Here is a 20,261-nt window from a genome sequence, read left to right as displayed (position 1 = left end):
AATAATATATTAAAAGATAAAAACTATGAAAAAGTATAAGAAATATTCAAAAATTATATCAAAGTAAATATTTTTATGTATAAAATAAAATTTTAAAATTATATATATAATGTCGGGTTGGTTTGATCTCGGGTTGGTTTTTTTAAGTTAAAACCAAACCAATCCAAATATAGTTGGGTTTTTTTTTTCAATACCAAACCAAGTCAAACCAACCACTAGTCGAGTTTTTTTCTCGATTTGACTCAATTTGCGGTTTGGTTCAATTTTCGATTCAATTTTGTACACCCCTAAATAAAGGTAAGATGACTTAATTTTAAATAAAAACATGGTAAAAATTTAAAACTCATTTGCTTTAAATTTAAAACACCTTACTACGTGAGACACCATGAGTATATTGTTAATAAAGTCATGTAGGCGACATCGTAGATAGTCTATCTGTTGATTTTTATGCTTTCTTTTAACAGAATTTGAAAGGAACAAAACTGTGAGACAACTATTTAGTGAGACCTAAAATTATTCCAAAGTTTTAGGTCATGGAAAATTCTGTCTACTTATTGTCTAACCATTTATCAATTTTTTTTTCATTATATAATATTTTTTAATTTTTACTTTGTTATTTTCTTCTATTTGAATTTTAAAGAATTATGTTCACCCATTTCCTTGTTCCGTAACGAGGGCCTCCGTCTCGTCTCAACAATTAGGTCGTTTGGTACGAAAGATGAGAGATAATAATATCAAAATAAAATGCAAAATTATTTTATCTTGCATTTGGTTAATCATATTAGTTGGTCCCAGAATTATTTATCCCCTATTTATACTATAATGATGGGATATAGAGTTTTTGGCTAAAATCATTCCTCAACTATAACTCAAATCTAATGTACATCCTTATATTCTCTAAGTTAGCAAAAAACATCCTTATACTATCTAAAAAATAACAAAAATCATCCTTGAGACTATTTTTGTTAAGAAACTGATTTAACCAATAAAAATATTTTTTTTTTAATTTGTTCATCACGTCTTAGCCACGACAAGAAGATCAAAGTTACCTAAAAAGAATAAGGATATGCATAGGAAATGAATATTTCATTCTCAAAATTTAAATTTTTAAATCTGTGTGTTGTTAGTTTATATGTTTTTTACATTATCAAGTAAATTAACTTGCAACAATACATAAGTTTTGAAATATTTATACAGTAGGTTCCGATGGTAGAAAGATTATGTAAAAATTCATTTTACAATGCAATTCACACTATACAATATATATATAGAAATGCTTGAAATTTAGTGAAATTACGTAGCCGTTAGTTATGAAGAAAATTTAATTACTTTATTTGAAATTTTTGAAGTTGGAGTTGTATTTGGCCATACTTTTTACAAAGAATATTTAAAATTTGAATATATTTTATCTAAAATTAGAAAATCACCCAACTTGACTAGCTTGACCATGTGCACACATATATTCATTCGACTTGACACATTTTTTTGTTGGTGGCATGAGTTTCTTGAAAAAAATAGACAAAAGGATGAATCTTGCAACCTTTTGGATAATATTAGGGTGTTTTTTGTTCACTTATAACACAAGAATGTACTTTAGGTTTAAGTCATAATTTAGAGATGATTTAAGCCAAAAACTCGGATAAGTAATACCATATATATGAAAGGATAACTAATCTCATGAGATATCCCAATCCATGGGATAACTTTGGCTATTCCATCCCTCGTGTCAAAGGACTCCTTTAACACTTTAGGTAGCAGGTACCTAGTGAAATAGACGAGGGGCACACAACCTTTGTCCACATTCAGTGAATGTACACCAAATTTTTTCATAACTAGTATGGATGTCAGCAGAACCATCACACTGACATGACAAAGCATATTAGCAGCCCAAAGGATTGTAACTACTAACTAGTAGTAAACTCAACACCACATATAGGCCAAGACAAGAAAATAGTCATTGCACAATACAGGATATCGATAAAAGCGATACTAGGTGGAAGAAGAACAAATGCTGCTATTGATGCTACCTCGATAGGCCAACACACCAATTCATGGAAGACGTAACGGAAATATACACCTAGAATTAGATCGAGGTGGAAAAGAAAAGGCACGGATCGAAGTTTTTTATGATGGCCTTCAAGAATTATGGTAGTAGTAGTAGAATCATTATTAGGGGCAGTGAGAACTGAGAAGGCAACACATGCTTCAAAGCATAGTAGTAGTAGTAGTAGTAAAATACAAAGGATAGCTCTCTTATGTGGCAGCAAAACAACCAGAGAAGTTAAATTCATCAAAAATTCTGGAAAGAAGGAAGTCACAACTCATCAGAAATAAGGGTAAAACCTAATAAAATAGAGGAACAATTATTAGGGCATCACGACACGGATATGCTTACATTTCATCCCATTCTATCTGCTGCACGTCAACATGATCTTGCATCACGTAGACATGAAAGTGCATGCACCGATAAGTGTATATCATGTGCATAAATTTTGGGCCCAAGGATCAAGCGCGACTACCAGGTTCATTGATTTGTAATGACGTTTTCGAAAGGCTAGCTTCCAGCTCATTTAACTCATCCACATCAAAGTCATCATCATCGTCATCGTCATCATAAATGTCATCCACTTGGTCTTTAGGAGGAGCCTCACCACCATCATCAATATTCTTCTGGGCTGACGTCGAGGAGCTTGCCTCTTCTTTAGCAGAATCCTTGTTCTCCTGTAAAGGAAATGTAATCTACTTAGTAAGTGATATGCAGGCCCTTTTGCACGTAACTAACAGCACTGCACAATAAATGCACATGGCAACAGTCCCTTTTTTTTTTAAGCAAGCACAAATACATGGCATCAATAGCATGCTTCATCAAATGTCCAAACCAGGGACTCATTGGTTACTTGGCATAGCTTCTTTAGTTTTGACTCACAACAGAACACCACTGCAACTACCCATAAGTACACATTTAGGGGTCGTTTGGTTACTGTATAAGATACATCTTATTCATGTATAAAAAGTTGCATTAGCTTTACTATGTTTGGTAGAGGTTTTGTATTAGGTATAAAAGTCAACATAACTTATACCATGTTTGGTTGGTAAGAATTTAAATGTTGTATAAAAGTTATTCATGTATTAATTTATACGGTGTTTGGTTGTATTTTTTGTAGTCCTACATAATTAATACCAACATAACTTATGAGGGAATCTATGTATAAAGTTATGCAGGGTAGAAGGTGGAATAAGTTATGTGGGTATTAGTTATACATGTATTAAAATGATAAATTACATATTTACCCTATCAATTTTATTTTATTTTAAATTGAAAACTTTACTGTTTCCTATCTACATTTGTTGTTTTTATTTCTTTTTTATACTGTTATCAATCTTTTTTATATTATATATTTTTACCAACTCCTCAGAATTACGAATTACTCTTGTAGAAAATTTCTTTTGCAGATTGTTTACATATAATTTTAAATTATTAAAAAACACGTTGAAGACACCTTTTTAGTACAGCTGTTAGATTTTTTATATTAAATATTTACATTTAAAAAATAAATTTTAATCAAACCAACATATGAAAAGAGAATTTTTTTTTTTATAACAAAAAAAAAACTGACAACCTTCCACAAAGAATGGAAACCTGGTAGAAGAGTTATAAATAAGCTATACTATTTCATAAATGTATCATTTCAGGTATTGTAAAAAAAAAAAAAAATTTTTTAATTGGAAACTTTTACTGTTTTCCTATCTACATTTGTTGTTTTTATTTCTTTTTTATATATAGACCATTTTCATTTCTTTTTATATACTTACAGTTTTTATTTATTTATGTAAATATAAATATATTTTTAATATTAGAAATTTGATTGTATATTTTTTGACGGTACATATGCTAATCAAATATTAGCATTACATATTATTCAATATATTCCCCATTTATTAGCATGTATTATTATTTTGTAAATAATATATATTAATAATTTACAACAAGTTTAATATTCAATAGTTAATAATTCATGTATTGTAATCTCTACATAACTAAATAATACCTACATAGTTAATACCCTGCATAACTAACACATGCATAACTAATACCTGCATAACTAAACCATGCATAACTAATACCTGCATAACTAAACCCTGCATAACTAATACATGCATAACTAATACCTGCATAACTCTAACCAGTAACCAAACGGCCCCTTAAATTATCAATTATGTCTCTACTAATGATGTCTGCACTTCGCAGAGCAAACCACCAGTCCACCACCACATGAATGCACACTTTGGTGTCTACTTTCCAAAGTCATTGCTAGATTACAGCTACCATGCTTTGGCCCTACCAAGCAAAAATTTACCTCTTCTAGGATCAACAAGACATGAGGTTAAGTAAATGCTTTCACGTAGATGCTTTAGTCTTCCATTTTTTGCTCCATTCAGCATATTAGAAGTTTATCAAATCTGCATACTGTATAAATGGAACAAAACTTTTGATGCAAGACCCTAATCTTTGCCTAGTGCAACCCATGCTGAAAATATTTAATTCTGAAAATCATGTGCAGGTTCTACATAACATAAATTTAAAAATTTGAGCAAAAGGGTGAAGCTGTGTACTACATCAACCTTAAAAATTCAAATCCCAAAAGCAAGCAAATCACGAGTGCCTTTTAAAAGAACATTTGAAGAAACAGTACTAGAAAGTGAATCTAACTAAGACTTAATCCTGAGTTAGATGACAAATTAATGAAGAAATTCATCATGATGAAAACAATCTAGAAGCATCTCACATGGGAATTGTTTAATCTAACAATGCAATTTATTGCTAAAAGTCAACAGAACATTATGTAATGTTGTCTTTTATGCTCTTACTCTTTGCTCTCTTACACACACAGCATAATTGCTCAGTCCCCGACATTGTACCCTATCCTAGGTTATGCAGTACTATAGATCTATGACAGTGACCAGTGGACAGTGAAAAATCTTGCATGCTCAAAACAATCCAACAAAGGATATAGAAAAGCATAGAAAATTGATCATAACATATTCACCTTTGGGAGTTCAGCAGACTCTTCTTCCCTATCATACTGGTCATAGGCCCCCACATCATCCACAAACCAACTAGCGTCCGACATGAACAGCTCACGACCGCTGCAAGAAAGTGAGCACAAGATTTCCCCCAATAAGTATATGCGTCCACCAAAAGAGCTTTTCCCAACTGATGAGCACATATAATTGGTTAAAGAGAAAAAAGGAGTGCAATGAATGATACCTCATGCGATCATTCTTAGCTCTATCTGCCCTTTGCTTGGCCAAGCTGGCCTCTCTTTCTTCCATCTTCTTCTTTTTCCATTCCATAAATAACTCAGTGGTCAAGGGAGTTGAAGCAGTCAATTTTGCACGCTGCAGGCAGAACAGAAAACATGTAAAGTAGTTCCACTAATGAGCATATTTAGAAAAGCTTAGTGGCAATCAGTAGTTGGCAATATGAATACTCAGATGGTACGGTCACCTGTTCATCAATTTCTTCTTCAATAGGCATCTTGTCAGCTTCCTCTTGTAACAATGCTTTCATTTGTGACTTGAGAATATATCCAGGAGGAAGTGCATGTCTGTAATGGCATTCTTTACCATTTGGACAGGCCCAAAACCAACCGTACTGTTTCTTCTCCACAGCATCCAAAAAGAATTTACATACCTGCATATAAGCCAAATCAAAAGCTTGATTTCTGAAACAAAAACACTCCATTCAAGTTTGGAAATATTTGACTAGACGTGGAGTTTTAAGGGGGAAATTAAGACTATAGACACATACAATAAATACGCATAAAACGCCAAAAGTACCCAGGTTTCCTATCCGGTGGAGGCAACAGTAGCAGAAAATGAGTGTTGTAATGATTCAATAGTTTCTGGGGATGAAAGGTGCAACCTTTTTCTTGGGGAGGACGGAAAAGGAAAGAAGGCCAAATTAACTGGGATATAGTATACAATTTTTCAAGTGACAAATAAAGATTAAAATGAAAGCATATTAATACACCTCAAAATGAGGGAATATGTTCATGGTTACAACGTCCAACGAATAAAATGCATATCATTGTACCATGCTCTATGCAATGGCAAATCAAAATAATCAGTACACTTAAATGGAGGGCTAACTCAGAAATATTTTTCCCAATTCTCAATGTCCACAAATATGTAAACGATATTGCATGCATTCTGCACAACCAAGATTCTAGGTCATCCTATTTTCACATGTTTGAAACTGTGGGGAGCATGGACCTGTCCCTCTCCCGCTCGCCCACTTGAGTTTCATCATGTCTGGCAAGGTTCAAAATTATGATGTGTGCTTGTCTAGAAAGGTTTGAAACTATATGTACGCTCACAATACACACATTCAACTGTGCTATCAAATGAACAAAATCCCCGGGACTTATCTTTTTGTCAAAAAAGGGTACTTCTACTGAACTCTAGCGATAAGAAAATATTGTGGAGTATGTACAGTACAAGGTATATTATGGAAAAGGACAATGCTTACAATGTCAGTTGGTTTGTTCTTGTTATACTCCTGACTTTTTGATGCCACAACCTTCTCCAATGTCTCTTGATCCCAATCGTCCATTGTTTCCTTTCCATCTTGTTTTAGACAAGAAATGCCAGTCAATAAACACTAAAACCATTGTAAAATACTATCACATGGGAAAGAAAAGTTTATGCAAAATGACTAATGTTAATGTTGCTTAACCACCTTCATCACGCTTATCGCTGAAAATATCAATCTTCTCTCCTTTTCGCTGAATATTCAGATCGTGAGAGAACTTGCACTTAAAACCCTTAACACATTGCCCCGCCTTAAAGAACTCACATAAGATAGATTTTGGATCAACACCTAAACACAAATTCACAGCATTCATTAAATATATAATAAATTTTGCAGCAGCATTTTGTATGAAAATTGAAATAACACCAAACCTTTAATGCAAGAGAGAGTTTGTAGTAAGTGAAACAAAACAAACTACCACCTATAAGAGATTTTTTTTTTTTTTTTATATAACCATGGTGGCCGGGGCTGCTTGCGCCTACCTCGACTAGTTCCGCATTTCTAATAACTATTCTAATGAATAATTCATCAATGACGAATAGAAAATAATGCTATGCAATTCTGAAGAAGGGAAAGACGGGATACCTCCTCTATCCACCAAAGCTAGGACACATGGAAAAAAATCACCTAGTGTTTCTGTCTAAAACATCATGATTCTCACTTCATTGACCACTAGGCCACACCCTTGGTGCACTACTGATAAGGGGATGATAATGAACTGTGAACTTAAAAGGGTCTCTTGAAATAAATTGACAAGCTAATATTAAGACATTTTGAATTTCCATAATAAAATATCAAAGTTCATCAGCTTTACAAACTGGCAAAAGGTCCAGTTTGTAATTCTTTCTTCAATAGACGCAGTTTGATATAGGAGAAAGTAGATAATTGCCCTGAAGTCTTCCTACACTATATTCCCAATTATTTCAATCCAACAAGCTACAGTAACGTTTTAAAATTGACACTACTACACACTAATAAAAAAAATATTGATACACAAAAATAAGACAAAGCAGAAATCAATCAAAAGAAGAAGAATACCTAGAGGCACTTTAGGCTGGCTAATAGCAACTTTGAACAATTCGCTAAGCTCTTTCTCTCTAGCTTTCTCTTCTTCCTTCTTTTTCTGTGACAAAATTAAGCTTAAATGTCAATATATGTATATGCAAAAAAACACAGAAAAATAATACAACAGGATTAACTATATAATCCTCTATATTCATTTCATCCATTCGGGCGTGAAATAGTCACACATGCCACTTATCTATATTCATCCTGCACTGTTTGGGCTTAAACACATAGGAATGTATGTACAGTACAAAGACAACTATGTCTCAAACACAATCTAATTAGAATAGGATATACAATGAAACTACCTGCCCTATTTCAGTTGGAGAACGATTACACAAAAAGAATACAACACAAGTATGTGCCAATCCAAACTAGCCGGTCAGCTACATGACTACATCAGTCCTCTATCAGTTATATAGATACAGACACAAATCACGCGAGAATAATACAACAATCACGCCTCAAACTCAAGCTTGTTGAGGTCAGCTATATGCCTCTTGTATATCTATCAGAAAAATCACACAAAAATAACAACACAATTACACTCAAATCAAAAAGCTGATTGCTTTCAGTTACATGAATCCTCGATACTCTATTTGAGCTTGAATAGCTATAATGCTATATGCCTCCTCCTGTATATCTATCAGAAAAAATCACACAAAAATAACAACACAATTACACTCAAAATGAAAAAGCTGATTGCTTTCAGCTACATGAATCCTCGATACTCTATTTAAGATCAAACAGCTACATGCCTCCTGTATATATTTATCGTAAAAATCACACAAAAATAATAACGCAATTATACTCAAATCAAAAAGCTGATTGCTTTCAGTTACATGAATCCTCGATACTCTATTTAAGATCAAACAGCTACATGCCTCCTGTATATATTTATCGTAAAAATCACACAAAAATAATAACGCAATTATACTCAAATCAAAAAGCTGATTGCTTTCAGTTACATGAATCCTCGATACTCTATTTGAGCTCAAATAGCTATATGCCTCCTCCTGTATATCTATCAGAAAAAATCACACAAGAATAATAACACAACTACACTCAAAACGAAAAAGCTCATTGCTTTCAGCTACATGAATCCTCGATACTCTATTTAAGATCGAACAGCTATATGCCTCCAGTATATCTATCGAAAAAATCACACAAAAATAATAACGCAATTATACTCAAATCAAAAAGCTAATTGCTTTCAGCTACATGAATCCTCGGTACTCTATTTAAGTTCGAATAGATATATGCCTCCTCCTGTATATCTATCGAAAAAATCACACAAAAATAATAACACAACTACACTCAAATCAAAAGGCTAACTGTCTTCAGCAACATGAATCCCCAGTACTCTATTTGAGTACGAACAGCTATATGCCTCCAGTATATCTATCGAAAAAATCACACAAAAATAATAACGCAATTATACTCAAATCAAAAAGATAATTGCTTGCAGCTACATGAATCATCGGTACTCTATTTAAGTTCGAACAATTATATGCCTCCTCCTGCATATCTATCGGGAAAAATCACACAACTACATTCAAATCAAAAGGCTAATTACAGTCAGCTACATGATTCCTCTCCACTCTATTCAATTTCTAAATATTCACCCAAAAAAAAAAACATAAAATCAAAAGAAGACCAAAAAAAAAAGAGAGGAGCAGGTACCTTGGCGTCAAGTTTCTTAGCATCAGGTTTAGGCACAACATTTTGCTGTAAAGAATGAACATATTTCTGAACATTCTTCGACTTGTTCTTATTCTTAAGACCGAACGTCTTGTCTTCGACTACCTTCTGCTTCTTTGCAACATCGGCTTTGGATTGCTTTGGCGGCATCTTGTATTCTCATCCAAATCCTCAATAACCTCGACAGATTCGTCGGAAAATCGATTTTTTTCCCGGCGACTGAAAACCCTAGGTCGATAAATTAGAGTGTGGCCGGAGGCGGAGATTGGGTTCTTGTGTGAGAAGGTGTTTTACGGAATTTGCTAATAATGGGAAAGAAGGTTAAAATATCAAATATTTTAAGTTTTGTAAAATGACGTTATGGGGTCCTAATTTGTTTTGGGAGGTACAATATAGTCACTAACAAAAATATATTTTCTCCTTTTCCTTTCTTAAGTTAGGAAACCGTTCGGCCATAAAAATTATTCACTTTAATTCGGAATTTTATGTTACTATTAAGAAAATAGCTTATAACTTATTTTCTAACTCACCTTTTAATTGTTGACGTTATTTTTAATTTTGAATATGTGTTTGAACATAGAATTTGAGATCATGATTTTAAATTCTGAATCCTCTACGAAAATTGGAATTTGAAATTGTGATTTTATTTAAAATGTAAAACTTGATCATAATTTATATTTTCTATAAAAAAAAAAGGACTCTTGCTCGTGCATGAAGATTGAATAGATTGTTCGTATATGTAAAAGAATTATATTAAAGAATAGTTAGTTGTATATGTGATTTATCAATACGATGGCTTGAGATTTTTTGATGTCTTATTTATGAATTACGGAATGCTCATTTGGTGATATTATATATAGAAGTTAGATAATTTTCATAACCTGCGAGGAAAAATACACAACCTAAAAAATATAAATTACATGTCTAAACAAAATTTGAACTTCAAAGCAACCTGACTTAAAATCATGTCCAAATGGATGTTGGTGTTTACAAAAGAGAAAAGACATCAAATTACACCTGAAGTTATCCCGAATTTTTAGACTAAACACCTTAACTATGTGGGTATCCTATTGCCCCACAAAAGTATTAAATATCATTGTAAAGAGACCATTTTGATCTATTTTCTCACCAACCCAAGAATTCTAATAGGAGCGTGATGCACACCACCTTTTAATGAACTAATTTAAATATTAATAAAGTGCAGACCCAAAATAGAAATATTGGCACATCTTTGCCTCTGAAGGACGCTCTCACGCTCTCACTGCTTTCAATTAATGGGGTTTCTTCAAAACCTTTTCAATTGATTATTTCAGTTTTTTGGGAGCTGATTTACCTCCGGATGCTGAAACAAGCGTTCGCTATTTGGAATCATCCATTTTTGCCGCCATTATTGTTAAGAGTTGAGCTTCTTTAAGTTCATGATTTAATTTGTGGTGCTTTTCAGAATGAAATAATGTTCTAGACTCACCCATCTTGTGGAACTAAATTTTAATAAATACTAGAAGTTTTTAAAATGAGAAAAGACATAAGAATTTTCTGCTTTGTCCATCAAATTTGCATTGAAAGTAAGTCTTCATGTTTGAATCGCATCACACACAACATCGAATCATTCTCGCCATTACAAATATAATTCAAGATTTATATTTGACATTATAAGAATATTTTGATTTCTCAATTTTTAAAGTAATTAAGGATAAATTACACCCTGGCGACTGAAAATTAACAAGAAGTTAGAAAGTTCTTATCTTTTTGGACTGATGTCATTCAAGAGAGAATATGATTTTTTTTTTAGCTTAAACCTTCAACCATTAGATCTTTTTGAAAGAATTGGGAGAGATGGAGTATTTAAAGAAGAAATAATTAAATAATAGAGAAGGAAATGACACGTGGCGCTTTTTAATTCGTTTTTGAAAAAAATAAATCACATCCACGCTCGTCATCTGCGTAAATGCAAACATAGGAAGAAAACGGGTTTAAATGGTCCATTTACAAGAGTATTTAATACTTTTGTGGGGTAATAGGACGTCTGCATAGTAAAGATATCTTTTTAAAAATTCGGAACAACTTCATGTGTCACTTTATGTCTTTTCTCTTTACAAAACCAACAATCTCATCTTTTGTATAACCATCCACGAACGATGGGGATTAACAATGTTGTTTGTGTTTAAGTTGATTAACAATGTTATTTGCATTCAAGATTAGTTGATCGAAAAATGCATATTCAACAAAAATAGATTGTTCATGCAACGTGAAGAACACATTTGAAAAACTACTCTGGTCAATTCTATACTAACAGATTTTTGTAATTATATGTATTTAAAAATTGACAAAGTGTAATAATATGTAGGGATTGTTTGATAAATGTATAAGAAAATTTATATACGTATTATTGTAGTACTAGTATAGTAAAAGCATACATCTTTTCACATTGAAGGTTGAGACTTTTTCGAAGAGTTATGACATTTTCAAGAAGTTGTAATTTTTCCGTTGAGTTGTAATCTTTTCAAAGGGTTGCAACTTTTCAGAAGGGTCGTGACTTTTCTGAAAGATTGTGACTTTTCTAAAAAATTGTGACTTTTTGAATGAGTTGTAACCTTTCTGAAAGGTTGTGACTTTTCTAAAAAGTTGTGCCTTTTTTGATACGGCACAATAAGCACATGTTCATACTACCTTTGTTGGCTATAAATATAGGGCTCCCTCATATTTTTAAAGTTTGAATTTTCTAAGTTTTCTAGTACATTTTTACCTTTTCACAATGAAGGATTATGATTTTTCCAAAGAGTTGCGACTTACAAATTCACAAAAGATAAAACTTTGAATGAAATTATACTAATGTTAGTTGTCGAACTAAATTATGACAGAAGGGAAATGGACACAAAAAAGTAGGTACGAATCAAAAAATTCTCATGATTGTGATAAGTTGATCAAGAATTGAGCTGTTGAAATAGTTTTTCTTTTGACATGTTGAATTGGGAAAATAAGGAAATTGTAGTTTTGTTTCATTATTATTTTTTTGGTGAAGATCAAAGTAGACTTTAAAGAAATCGATGAAGCTCCATAGAAATTAGGGATGAAATTTGTCAGAAGAAGAAGATACAATCAGGGGCGGACCCATGTGGGTTCCAGGGGGTTCACCCGAACCCCCTCGGCAAAAAATTACATTGTATATATAAGATACGTTTTCTGTATTTTTGTAGATATATATTTTTTGAACTCCCTCAATAACAAAGAGAAAATGATAGCACAGTGGTAGGTCTCTTTAAAGTTAAGTTTCACGTTGAGGGTTTAATTCCCTGTGTTAGCGTTTTACTTTTGTCACTCCCCGAGCCAACCCTGGACGTAACTGGCACTCGAAAATCATTGTTGGTTCCCAAGAGAACCCTTGGCCTGGCTCATTACTCAGTGGACATAACTGACACTCGAAAACTATTGTTGGTTCCCAAGAGAACCCTTGGCCTGGCTCATTACTCAGCGGAAGACTTACTCAAGCAAAATGAAAACTCATGATGCAAAATATAACTTTAAAAATTTAATTTAAACTCAATTCCAATAATCATTTGAAAATAAGTTAAGTATTAGTTAAATGTCTCATAGACTCAAAACATTACAACTAGGGGAGTTCACGGGTTGGTTTGGATCAGTTACTGGTCAAAACCAAAACCAAACCAGCCTAATTGGTTTTAAAATTATCAAAACCAAACCAAACCAATTATAATATATATTTATCGGTTTGGTTGTTATCGGTTTAGGTTCGGTTTGGTTTGGTTATTCAGTTATTAACCATAGACAAAAAAAAAAAAACAATTCATTCAAAACATGAAAAACTGGCAACAATCAATTCAAAACAAAAATAGTTAGAATAACTGGCATTACATAACTTTCAATCATTGAATGTACTATGAATAAAACTTCAAAAATTCATTATTTTGGCCTAGAAGGAAGAGACAGTGACATTTTCAATCTCATAAAGAATTGTCATAGACACTCATATATGTGAAACCAATAAGATAAATATTCTCACCTTGAAATTTTTGCTTTCATAAATAAATTATAAATAAATTTTGATGAAAACACATATAAGATCTTTAAAATTGTTTATAAAAATAATATATTATGTATGTATAATAATAAAATATATGTATATAATTTGTTAGTTCGGTTTGGTTATTTCTTCGGGTTTTTTTGAACAAAACCATAACCAACCCAAATAATATCAATTTTAAAAAATCTAAAACCAAACCACACCTAACCCAAATAAAATCAGTTTATTTAATCGGTTTTGTTCAGTTTTTCGGTTTGGATCAATTTTTATCCAAACCGTGAACACCCCTAATTACAACAACAAAAGAAATAATGATAGACTCCTCGACTTTTAAACTATCTATGAAGCCTCTACTATTACAGAAGGATTATTGGGACAAGACCCACGACATCCTAACAACTAAAAGTAAAAATGGAACCCTCTGAAAGCAAGGAGGCTCACCAAAGCTAACTAGAACTGCAAGTGGTATCAACGGAGCGTCTGTTGATGACCCTGAATACCTGATCATGAAAGATACATGCCAAATGGCGTCAGTACATTGAATGTACGAGCATGTAAGAGGAACTCTAAAGTATAAACATAAGCTTGAACGGATAGAAAAGAAACATACTTACCTCTTCTCAAACTCACTCAACTCAACTCAAACTCCCCTCAAGGATAGGATACTCAACTCAAGGATAAGATACTCAACTCAAAGGTAAGATACTCAACTCGAAGATACTCGGCTAAAGATACTCAATCAACGATACTCAACTCAAGATACTTAAGGATAAAGCTACAATAAAAAATGCAATATATGAAAAGCTTTTAAAACAATATATAATAACTCAATTGTATGCAAAAATACAATAATAATTCAATTGTATGCAAAAATACAACAATAACTCTTATTTGGGAGATTCTCTAACCGACAACCATCACTATGAACTATGTGATGATACAACGTCTCGCCCACAGTGTCAGAACTGTCCTATACCTTACCGGAGTGTAAGACATCCTTAACTAAGTGAATCCACTAAGCTATGCTTAAAAATCAATAAGGAATCATCTAAAAATTATGACCTTTTTTTTTTACCCATGTTGGCATACATGATTTATGAGGACTTTAAGTTGTCTGAACTTGTCCTTGTATCGATGCTCAATACTACTCCCAAAAATATAACTCATGCTCATATGTTTAAAAACATTTCCTCATCCTCAAACTTTGAGATTATTACTCAAAAGGTTCTCTTAAAAGAGATAGTGCTCAAAACTCCTCATAAATTCATTTGAAAATCAAAGTTTTCTCTCATCTTAAATGTAAAAACATTTTACTCTTGAAAAATGAAACTCAACTCTCCTCATCCTCATCCTTATCCTTATTTACTTAAGTCTTAAAATAAATTATAAATAATTGTAAAAGACTTCTCAAAATAGGGTTCATGCTGAATTATGGACGTGAACGACTCAATTCAATGTTTTTCAATAACCATAATAGAACTTAATACTCGAAACTTAACAACTCCTGAACTAAAGGACTCAATAATACTACTCATCTCAAGATTGCTCGACTCATATGGTTCATACGAAATTATGGGCATGACCGACTCAACTCAAGGACCTCTATGTATAACATATGGTAATCCATAATTATGAAATATAGTTTCAAAAAGGGTTTGGAACTTAATACTCAAGAACTTAGAACTCGGAGATACTACTCCTCTTAAATATACTCAATTTATGGAGTTCATGCGAAATTTATGGGCATGAACAACTTGACTCAAGGATCTCAATAATAATGTAGAACTCATGGGTACAACTCTTCTCATTCTCATACTTGCTTCCTCAAAACTTAGCTCAAATCGATAGCTGATATCAAGAGATTCACAATTTAACTCAAAGACTTTCTTGAACTCTACTCTTAACTCTTTCTTGAATTTGAATTATCAATTCAAGAGTTATGATTCATGATATATAGGATCTCCTGATTGTTAGATGTGATTTAGAATAGTAAAATCAAGAAGGGAGTGAAGGTACACTTTAAAAGAACTCGGACGGGGCAAACGACCCTAGCGCACTGAGTGGCGTGGAGCGCCAGCCCCTAAACTACAGAGCCAACTTTCTGGCGCACTGCTGACGCGGCGCGTCAGCCCCCTACCTAGAAAACCCGACGAATTTCTCTTCTCGATTTTTGGCCCTAATTCACTTAGAATAAAATGGTTTCTTCCAAGCTCTCTTAGATTCGTTTACTCAACTTAATTACATGAAAATATAGTCGAAAACTCTCAAGAACAATGCTCATTAAAAATATACTCGCCTCAAGACTCAACCAACCATCATAATTCAAGCTTGAATAACAACACCTCAAGAATTTCATCAAGAACCTCAATATACTCAATCTCATGGATGAATTTGAAAGTGGAAACTCGTGATTGGCATGTGGGTGAACGAACCCAACACTATGAAAACTTGCATACCTCTTTAGGATCAAATCTTTGGCGAAATCCCTCGAAGATCGCTAGAATCTTGAACGCTTGAAGTTTTTCTCCTTTTTTCTCCTCTTGAACTCCTCTCAAAAACCCTAAGCGCGTTTAGAAATAACTAAAACTCAATCAGTTTAGACCCCTAAAAGGTTGAAAAAAAAAAGGGCTAGACTAGTAGGGTAAGGAAAAGACAAAAATACCCCTCATTAATTCGGGTAAATTTTCTTAACTGGACAAGCTGAACTCAAACAGACATATCTCCCTCATCCGAAGCAAGCTAGGCGGCGTTGGAAAGAGGACTCAGAGATATTTCATTTGATATCTTATGGGTCTCCTAACAAATTTAGTACTAAAAGTTATGGTCGTTTGAAGTTGACCCAAAACTTAAAAGAACTTACGGATGACTTGAATGAATTTCTCTTTAGTTCTTTTTGAAACTCGAGGTGCTACATCTAGTGACCTTAACACTTAAAAAAAATTAAATTCCTCGGTAAAATCCTACTCACAATGAAGGATGGTTCGAATCTTAGCTCAAAATTTTTTCGGGGTGTTACAATTTTTTTATTTTTTTGTTTCTGTTTTGTTTTTTCACGTTTTTTAGTTCTTCTTTTAAAAAAAACGTGTCAAAGTGTAGTTTTAAACCCAAAAGAATTCAAGGGTCCCATTCCTAAAGGCTAAATAATTTTTCACTTTCCAAATCCCTAAATCACTTCCTTAATTCTTCCCAACACGCAAAAGTCAAATATTAAAATCATCTCCTATAATTTTCTATTGTTGATTTGCTTCATATTTGAATCTCACATTCAATTTGAAATGGAAAATCAAACTCATGCTTATTGCTTAAAAGGTAAAACCCTTCTCTCTTTTTTTTTTTTTTCAATTTTCACAAAATAAAAACTAAAAAATTTGTAGCAAATTTTTTTTTAAAAAAATTGGGTCTTTATTTTTTAAAGTTATAGTAGCTCTGATTATCTGAAGTGAAGGCTCAAAGCTAAAATCTAAAGAGTTAATTTATTTATTTTTTCTCCGAGGTAAGCTCTTCTCTCCATTTGCTTGAAAAATTTGTCTTTCGTGATTGAATATTGACTATCTTTATTTTAAATTGTGAATTTTTTTTATTTTTTTTTCTACTTCTTTCTTTGATAAGTTGTAACTAGATTTATGAACCATTTGAATTTTGATGATAATATCTAATGTAATTTGTAAAAAATTATTCTTAATGCATTTAACAATTCAACTATTTTGTATAGATTCATAGTCAATGGAGAAGTACTTTTTTAAAGTATCAAATTCAAATTATATTGCTCAGAATCAACCTAACAGGAAGGAAAATACTAATCATTTGGAAATACCATCACATTCTTCTCAAGAACTTGATTTAAGTTCTTGAAAGGCTGATCCAGGTGAAAGAGCTCAAATTCTGAAATTTCATTCAAATCATCGTGACGCTATTAGAAGAGCTTATCTCTAGAAAAAACCTTGTCCACCTCTATTAAGAGAATTTCCACAAACAGAGATTTGTGGAGATATGTGTCGTTTTAATCATAAACGATTTAATGAATTTCCTAATTGGTTAGAGTATAGTATAAGTAAAGATGTAGTCTTTTGTTTGTATTGTTATTTATTCAAGGGAAATAACAATCTTCAAGGTGAAGGTGAAATATTTTCGAGTATGGAGTTTAGGAGTTGGCATAAAAAGACTAGTTTGCAAACACATGTTGGTGGGCATATTAGCATTCACAATCAATCAAAAAGAAAATGTGAAGATCTAATGCGGCAACAACAATCTATTCATGCTTTATTTGAGAAACAATCTAATCAAGATAAGCATAGGTATCGAATCCGCTTAGCAACTTCAATTGATGTAGTAAGACTTCTTGTGAAACAAGGCTTGGCATTTCGAGGTCACAATGAATCTAAATTATCACTTAACAGAGATAATTTTCTTGAAATTCTTTCATTTTATGCTCAAAAGTTGATGAAATTCGTAGTTTTGTATTAATTCAAAAAGATATTGTGATTGCTTGCAAGATTGAAACAATTAAGGGCATCATAAAGGAACTAAATGGCGATTATTTTTCCTTATTGGTTGATGAATCTTTTGATGTTTCACACAAGGAGCAAATGACAGTTGTTTTACGATATGTTGATAGAAGAGTATTTGTGATGGAGAGACTTCTTGACATTGTTCATGTTAAAAATATTAGTGCTTTATCTCTAAAAGAAGCAAATGTCAATATACTTTCTCAACATTCCTTGAATCTATCTTATGTGCGTGGACAATGCTATGATGGAGCAAGTAATATGCAAGGTGATATCGTTGGATTTAAGATGTTGATTAAGAAAGAAAGTAGATTGGCTTATTACATACATTGTTTTGTTCATCAACTTCAATTAACTCTTGTTGGTGTTTCTAAAATATGTCTTCAAGTTGGAGAACTTGTACATTTGATTTCAAATATTTTTAATGTGTTGGCGGCTTCTTATAAACGTATGGATGAATGTCCAGAATATAAAAAAAAATAAAAAAAATCAAGAGGCTTTTGATATGGGTGAGCTTAAAACTGGTAGAGGTCTGCATCAAGAAGTTGGTATTTCTAGTGCTTGCGATACTCGTTAGGGATCTCACTTCAAATCGTTTAACTGTTTTATTCTCAAGTTTGGTACAATTATAGATATTCTTGATAATATTGTTGAAACTGCACATTCTATGGATGAAAGAACCAGGGCAACATAATATATCGAATTGCTCAAACATATGAGGTTGCATTCATATTGCATTTGATGAAAGAAGTTTTAGGAATTACAAATGATCTTAGTACATGTTTACAAAAAAAAAGGAGCAATACATTGCAAATGCCATGCTACTTGTTAAAGTGGCCAAGAGAAGGCTGCAAGAGTTGAGGGAAAATGAAAGATGGGATTTATTTGTTGTTGAAGTGTCTACATTTTGTATCAAGTATAATATTGTGGTACCTAATTTTGATGAGTCGTATGTTAATTCTGGAAGATCCCGACGTAAACCTGCTGATTATACTGTTTTTCATCATTACCGTATTGAAGTATTTTTTTAAAAATAATTGATTGACAATTACAAGAACTCAATGATCGTTTTAGTGAGGTGACAACTGAGTTGCTTTATGGAGTTGCTTGTTTGAATCTGGTAGACTCATTTTCAAGTTTTGATATCCAGAAAATAATGAGAATGATTGAATTATATCCTGATGACTTTGATGAACTTAGCATGTGTGCACTTGAGAATCAACTTGCAAATTACATTATTGATGTCCGTGATATCGATAAAAGGTTCTCTGATTTACATGGACTTTGTGATCTTTCAAAAAGATTAGTTCAGACTTCAGACAAAAAAGCATTCATGTTATTCTTTTGTATTTCGTTTGGCGAAATTTGTTTTGCTTCTGCCAGTTGCCACTGCATCCGTTAAAAGAGCTTTTTCGGCAATGAAATTTATTAAGAATGAGTTGCGAAGTCGAATGAATGATGAGTTCTTGAGCTGTTACATGATTCCTTTTATGGAGAAGGATGTGTTTAATGATATTTCAACAAATGATATTATTTTGTCTTTGCAAGCAATGAAACCTCGTCGAATAGTATTGTAACTTGAAAAGTATTAGCACTGAGCTCTTTTTGGAGTTTGTAGTTAGCACTCTAGTCATAGAGTGAGACATTGTGAAGTGCTAATTTTTTTGGTTCTAGTTAGCACCATTTTTTGCTTTACTTAGCATCCTAGTTCTAGATTGACACATTGTAAAGTGGTAACTTTTTGTTTTACTGTAATCACTCATGTTAGTTTCGGGTCTCTTGTAACGAAACTAATTTTTTGTACATATAAACTATATACTACTTGAAAATTTAGTTTGTTGGCTTATTTACACATTTATACTTTTATTTTTCGAACCCCTGAACGAAAATCCTGGGTCCATCACTAAATACAATAATTTTTATATGTAGTTCCTGAAGAGGCGCAACCGAAGGAATACAAGAATCTGAAAGGACGCAAGAGTTGAAGAAACAGGTTTAAAGGTAAAAATAAAATGGGGTAAAAAAATTATAAGTACGAAGGAAAATATAAAAGTAAAATTTTGAATTCTAAGAGTGCCACGGAAGCGGCCTAGGATTCTTTTTATATATATAAAGATAAGATTATTTAATTTTTTATTTGATAGAATTTTTAACTAATATATAACAAATAATTATATTAACAATTCAAGGACTATTAATACATGAATAATCAAGTTAAAGAACCATCACTCATACTTCAAATCAAATAATAAATAATCACGATTAAATACAAACTGTTCTTAATACACCAAAATCAAATAATGAGTAATCAAGATTAAAGAAAGAACCGTCTTTAGTACAACAAATAAAAGAA

The 20,261-nt window shown here is 32.4% G+C and overlaps 1 protein-coding gene across 1 annotated transcript; it reads right to left on the bottom strand.

The window, feature by feature from the left end:
- Window positions 1–2,183: 2,183 nt before the first annotated feature.
- Window positions 2,184–9,705, bottom strand: LOC102578769 (zinc finger CCCH domain-containing protein 11). The gene is made up of 8 exons (XM_006367205.2): window positions 9,344–9,705; window positions 7,634–7,718; window positions 6,743–6,883; window positions 6,533–6,630; window positions 5,510–5,695; window positions 5,270–5,400; window positions 5,049–5,148; window positions 2,184–2,721 (listed from the first exon to the last, which is right to left on the bottom strand). Exons 1-8 carry the CDS (start codon window positions 9,509–9,511, stop codon window positions 2,506–2,508), a joined length of 1,125 nt encoding a protein of 374 aa, XP_006367267.1. The 5' UTR covers window positions 9,512–9,705; the 3' UTR covers window positions 2,184–2,505.
- Between the last annotated feature and the right edge of the window lie 10,556 nt (window positions 9,706–20,261).

The sequence above is a fragment of the Solanum tuberosum genome, unplaced genomic scaffold, assembly GCF_000226075.1.
Source record: "Solanum tuberosum cultivar DM 1-3 516 R44 unplaced genomic scaffold, SolTub_3.0 scf00742, whole genome shotgun sequence".
NCBI classification, from domain to species: Eukaryota; Viridiplantae; Streptophyta; class Magnoliopsida; order Solanales; family Solanaceae; genus Solanum; species Solanum tuberosum.
Note: the sequence above shows the minus strand (reverse complement) of the source record. Positions and strands in the feature narration are given on the sequence as shown.

Excerpts from the sequence above, each read along its gene's own strand:
- LOC102578769 (XM_006367205.2), bottom strand. The coding sequence starts at position 9,511 with ATGCCGCCAAAGCAATCCAAAGCCGATGTTGCAAAGAAGCAGAAGGTA. Across the intron at positions 6,884-7,633 it reads CCAGCCTAAAGTGCCTCTAG|GTGTTGATCCAAAATCTATC; the intron begins GTATTCTTCTTC and ends ATTTGTGTTTAG. Across the intron at positions 2,722-5,048 it reads AGTCTGCTGAACTCCCAAAG|GAGAACAAGGATTCTGCTAA; the intron begins GTGAATATGTTA and ends TTTCCTTTACAG.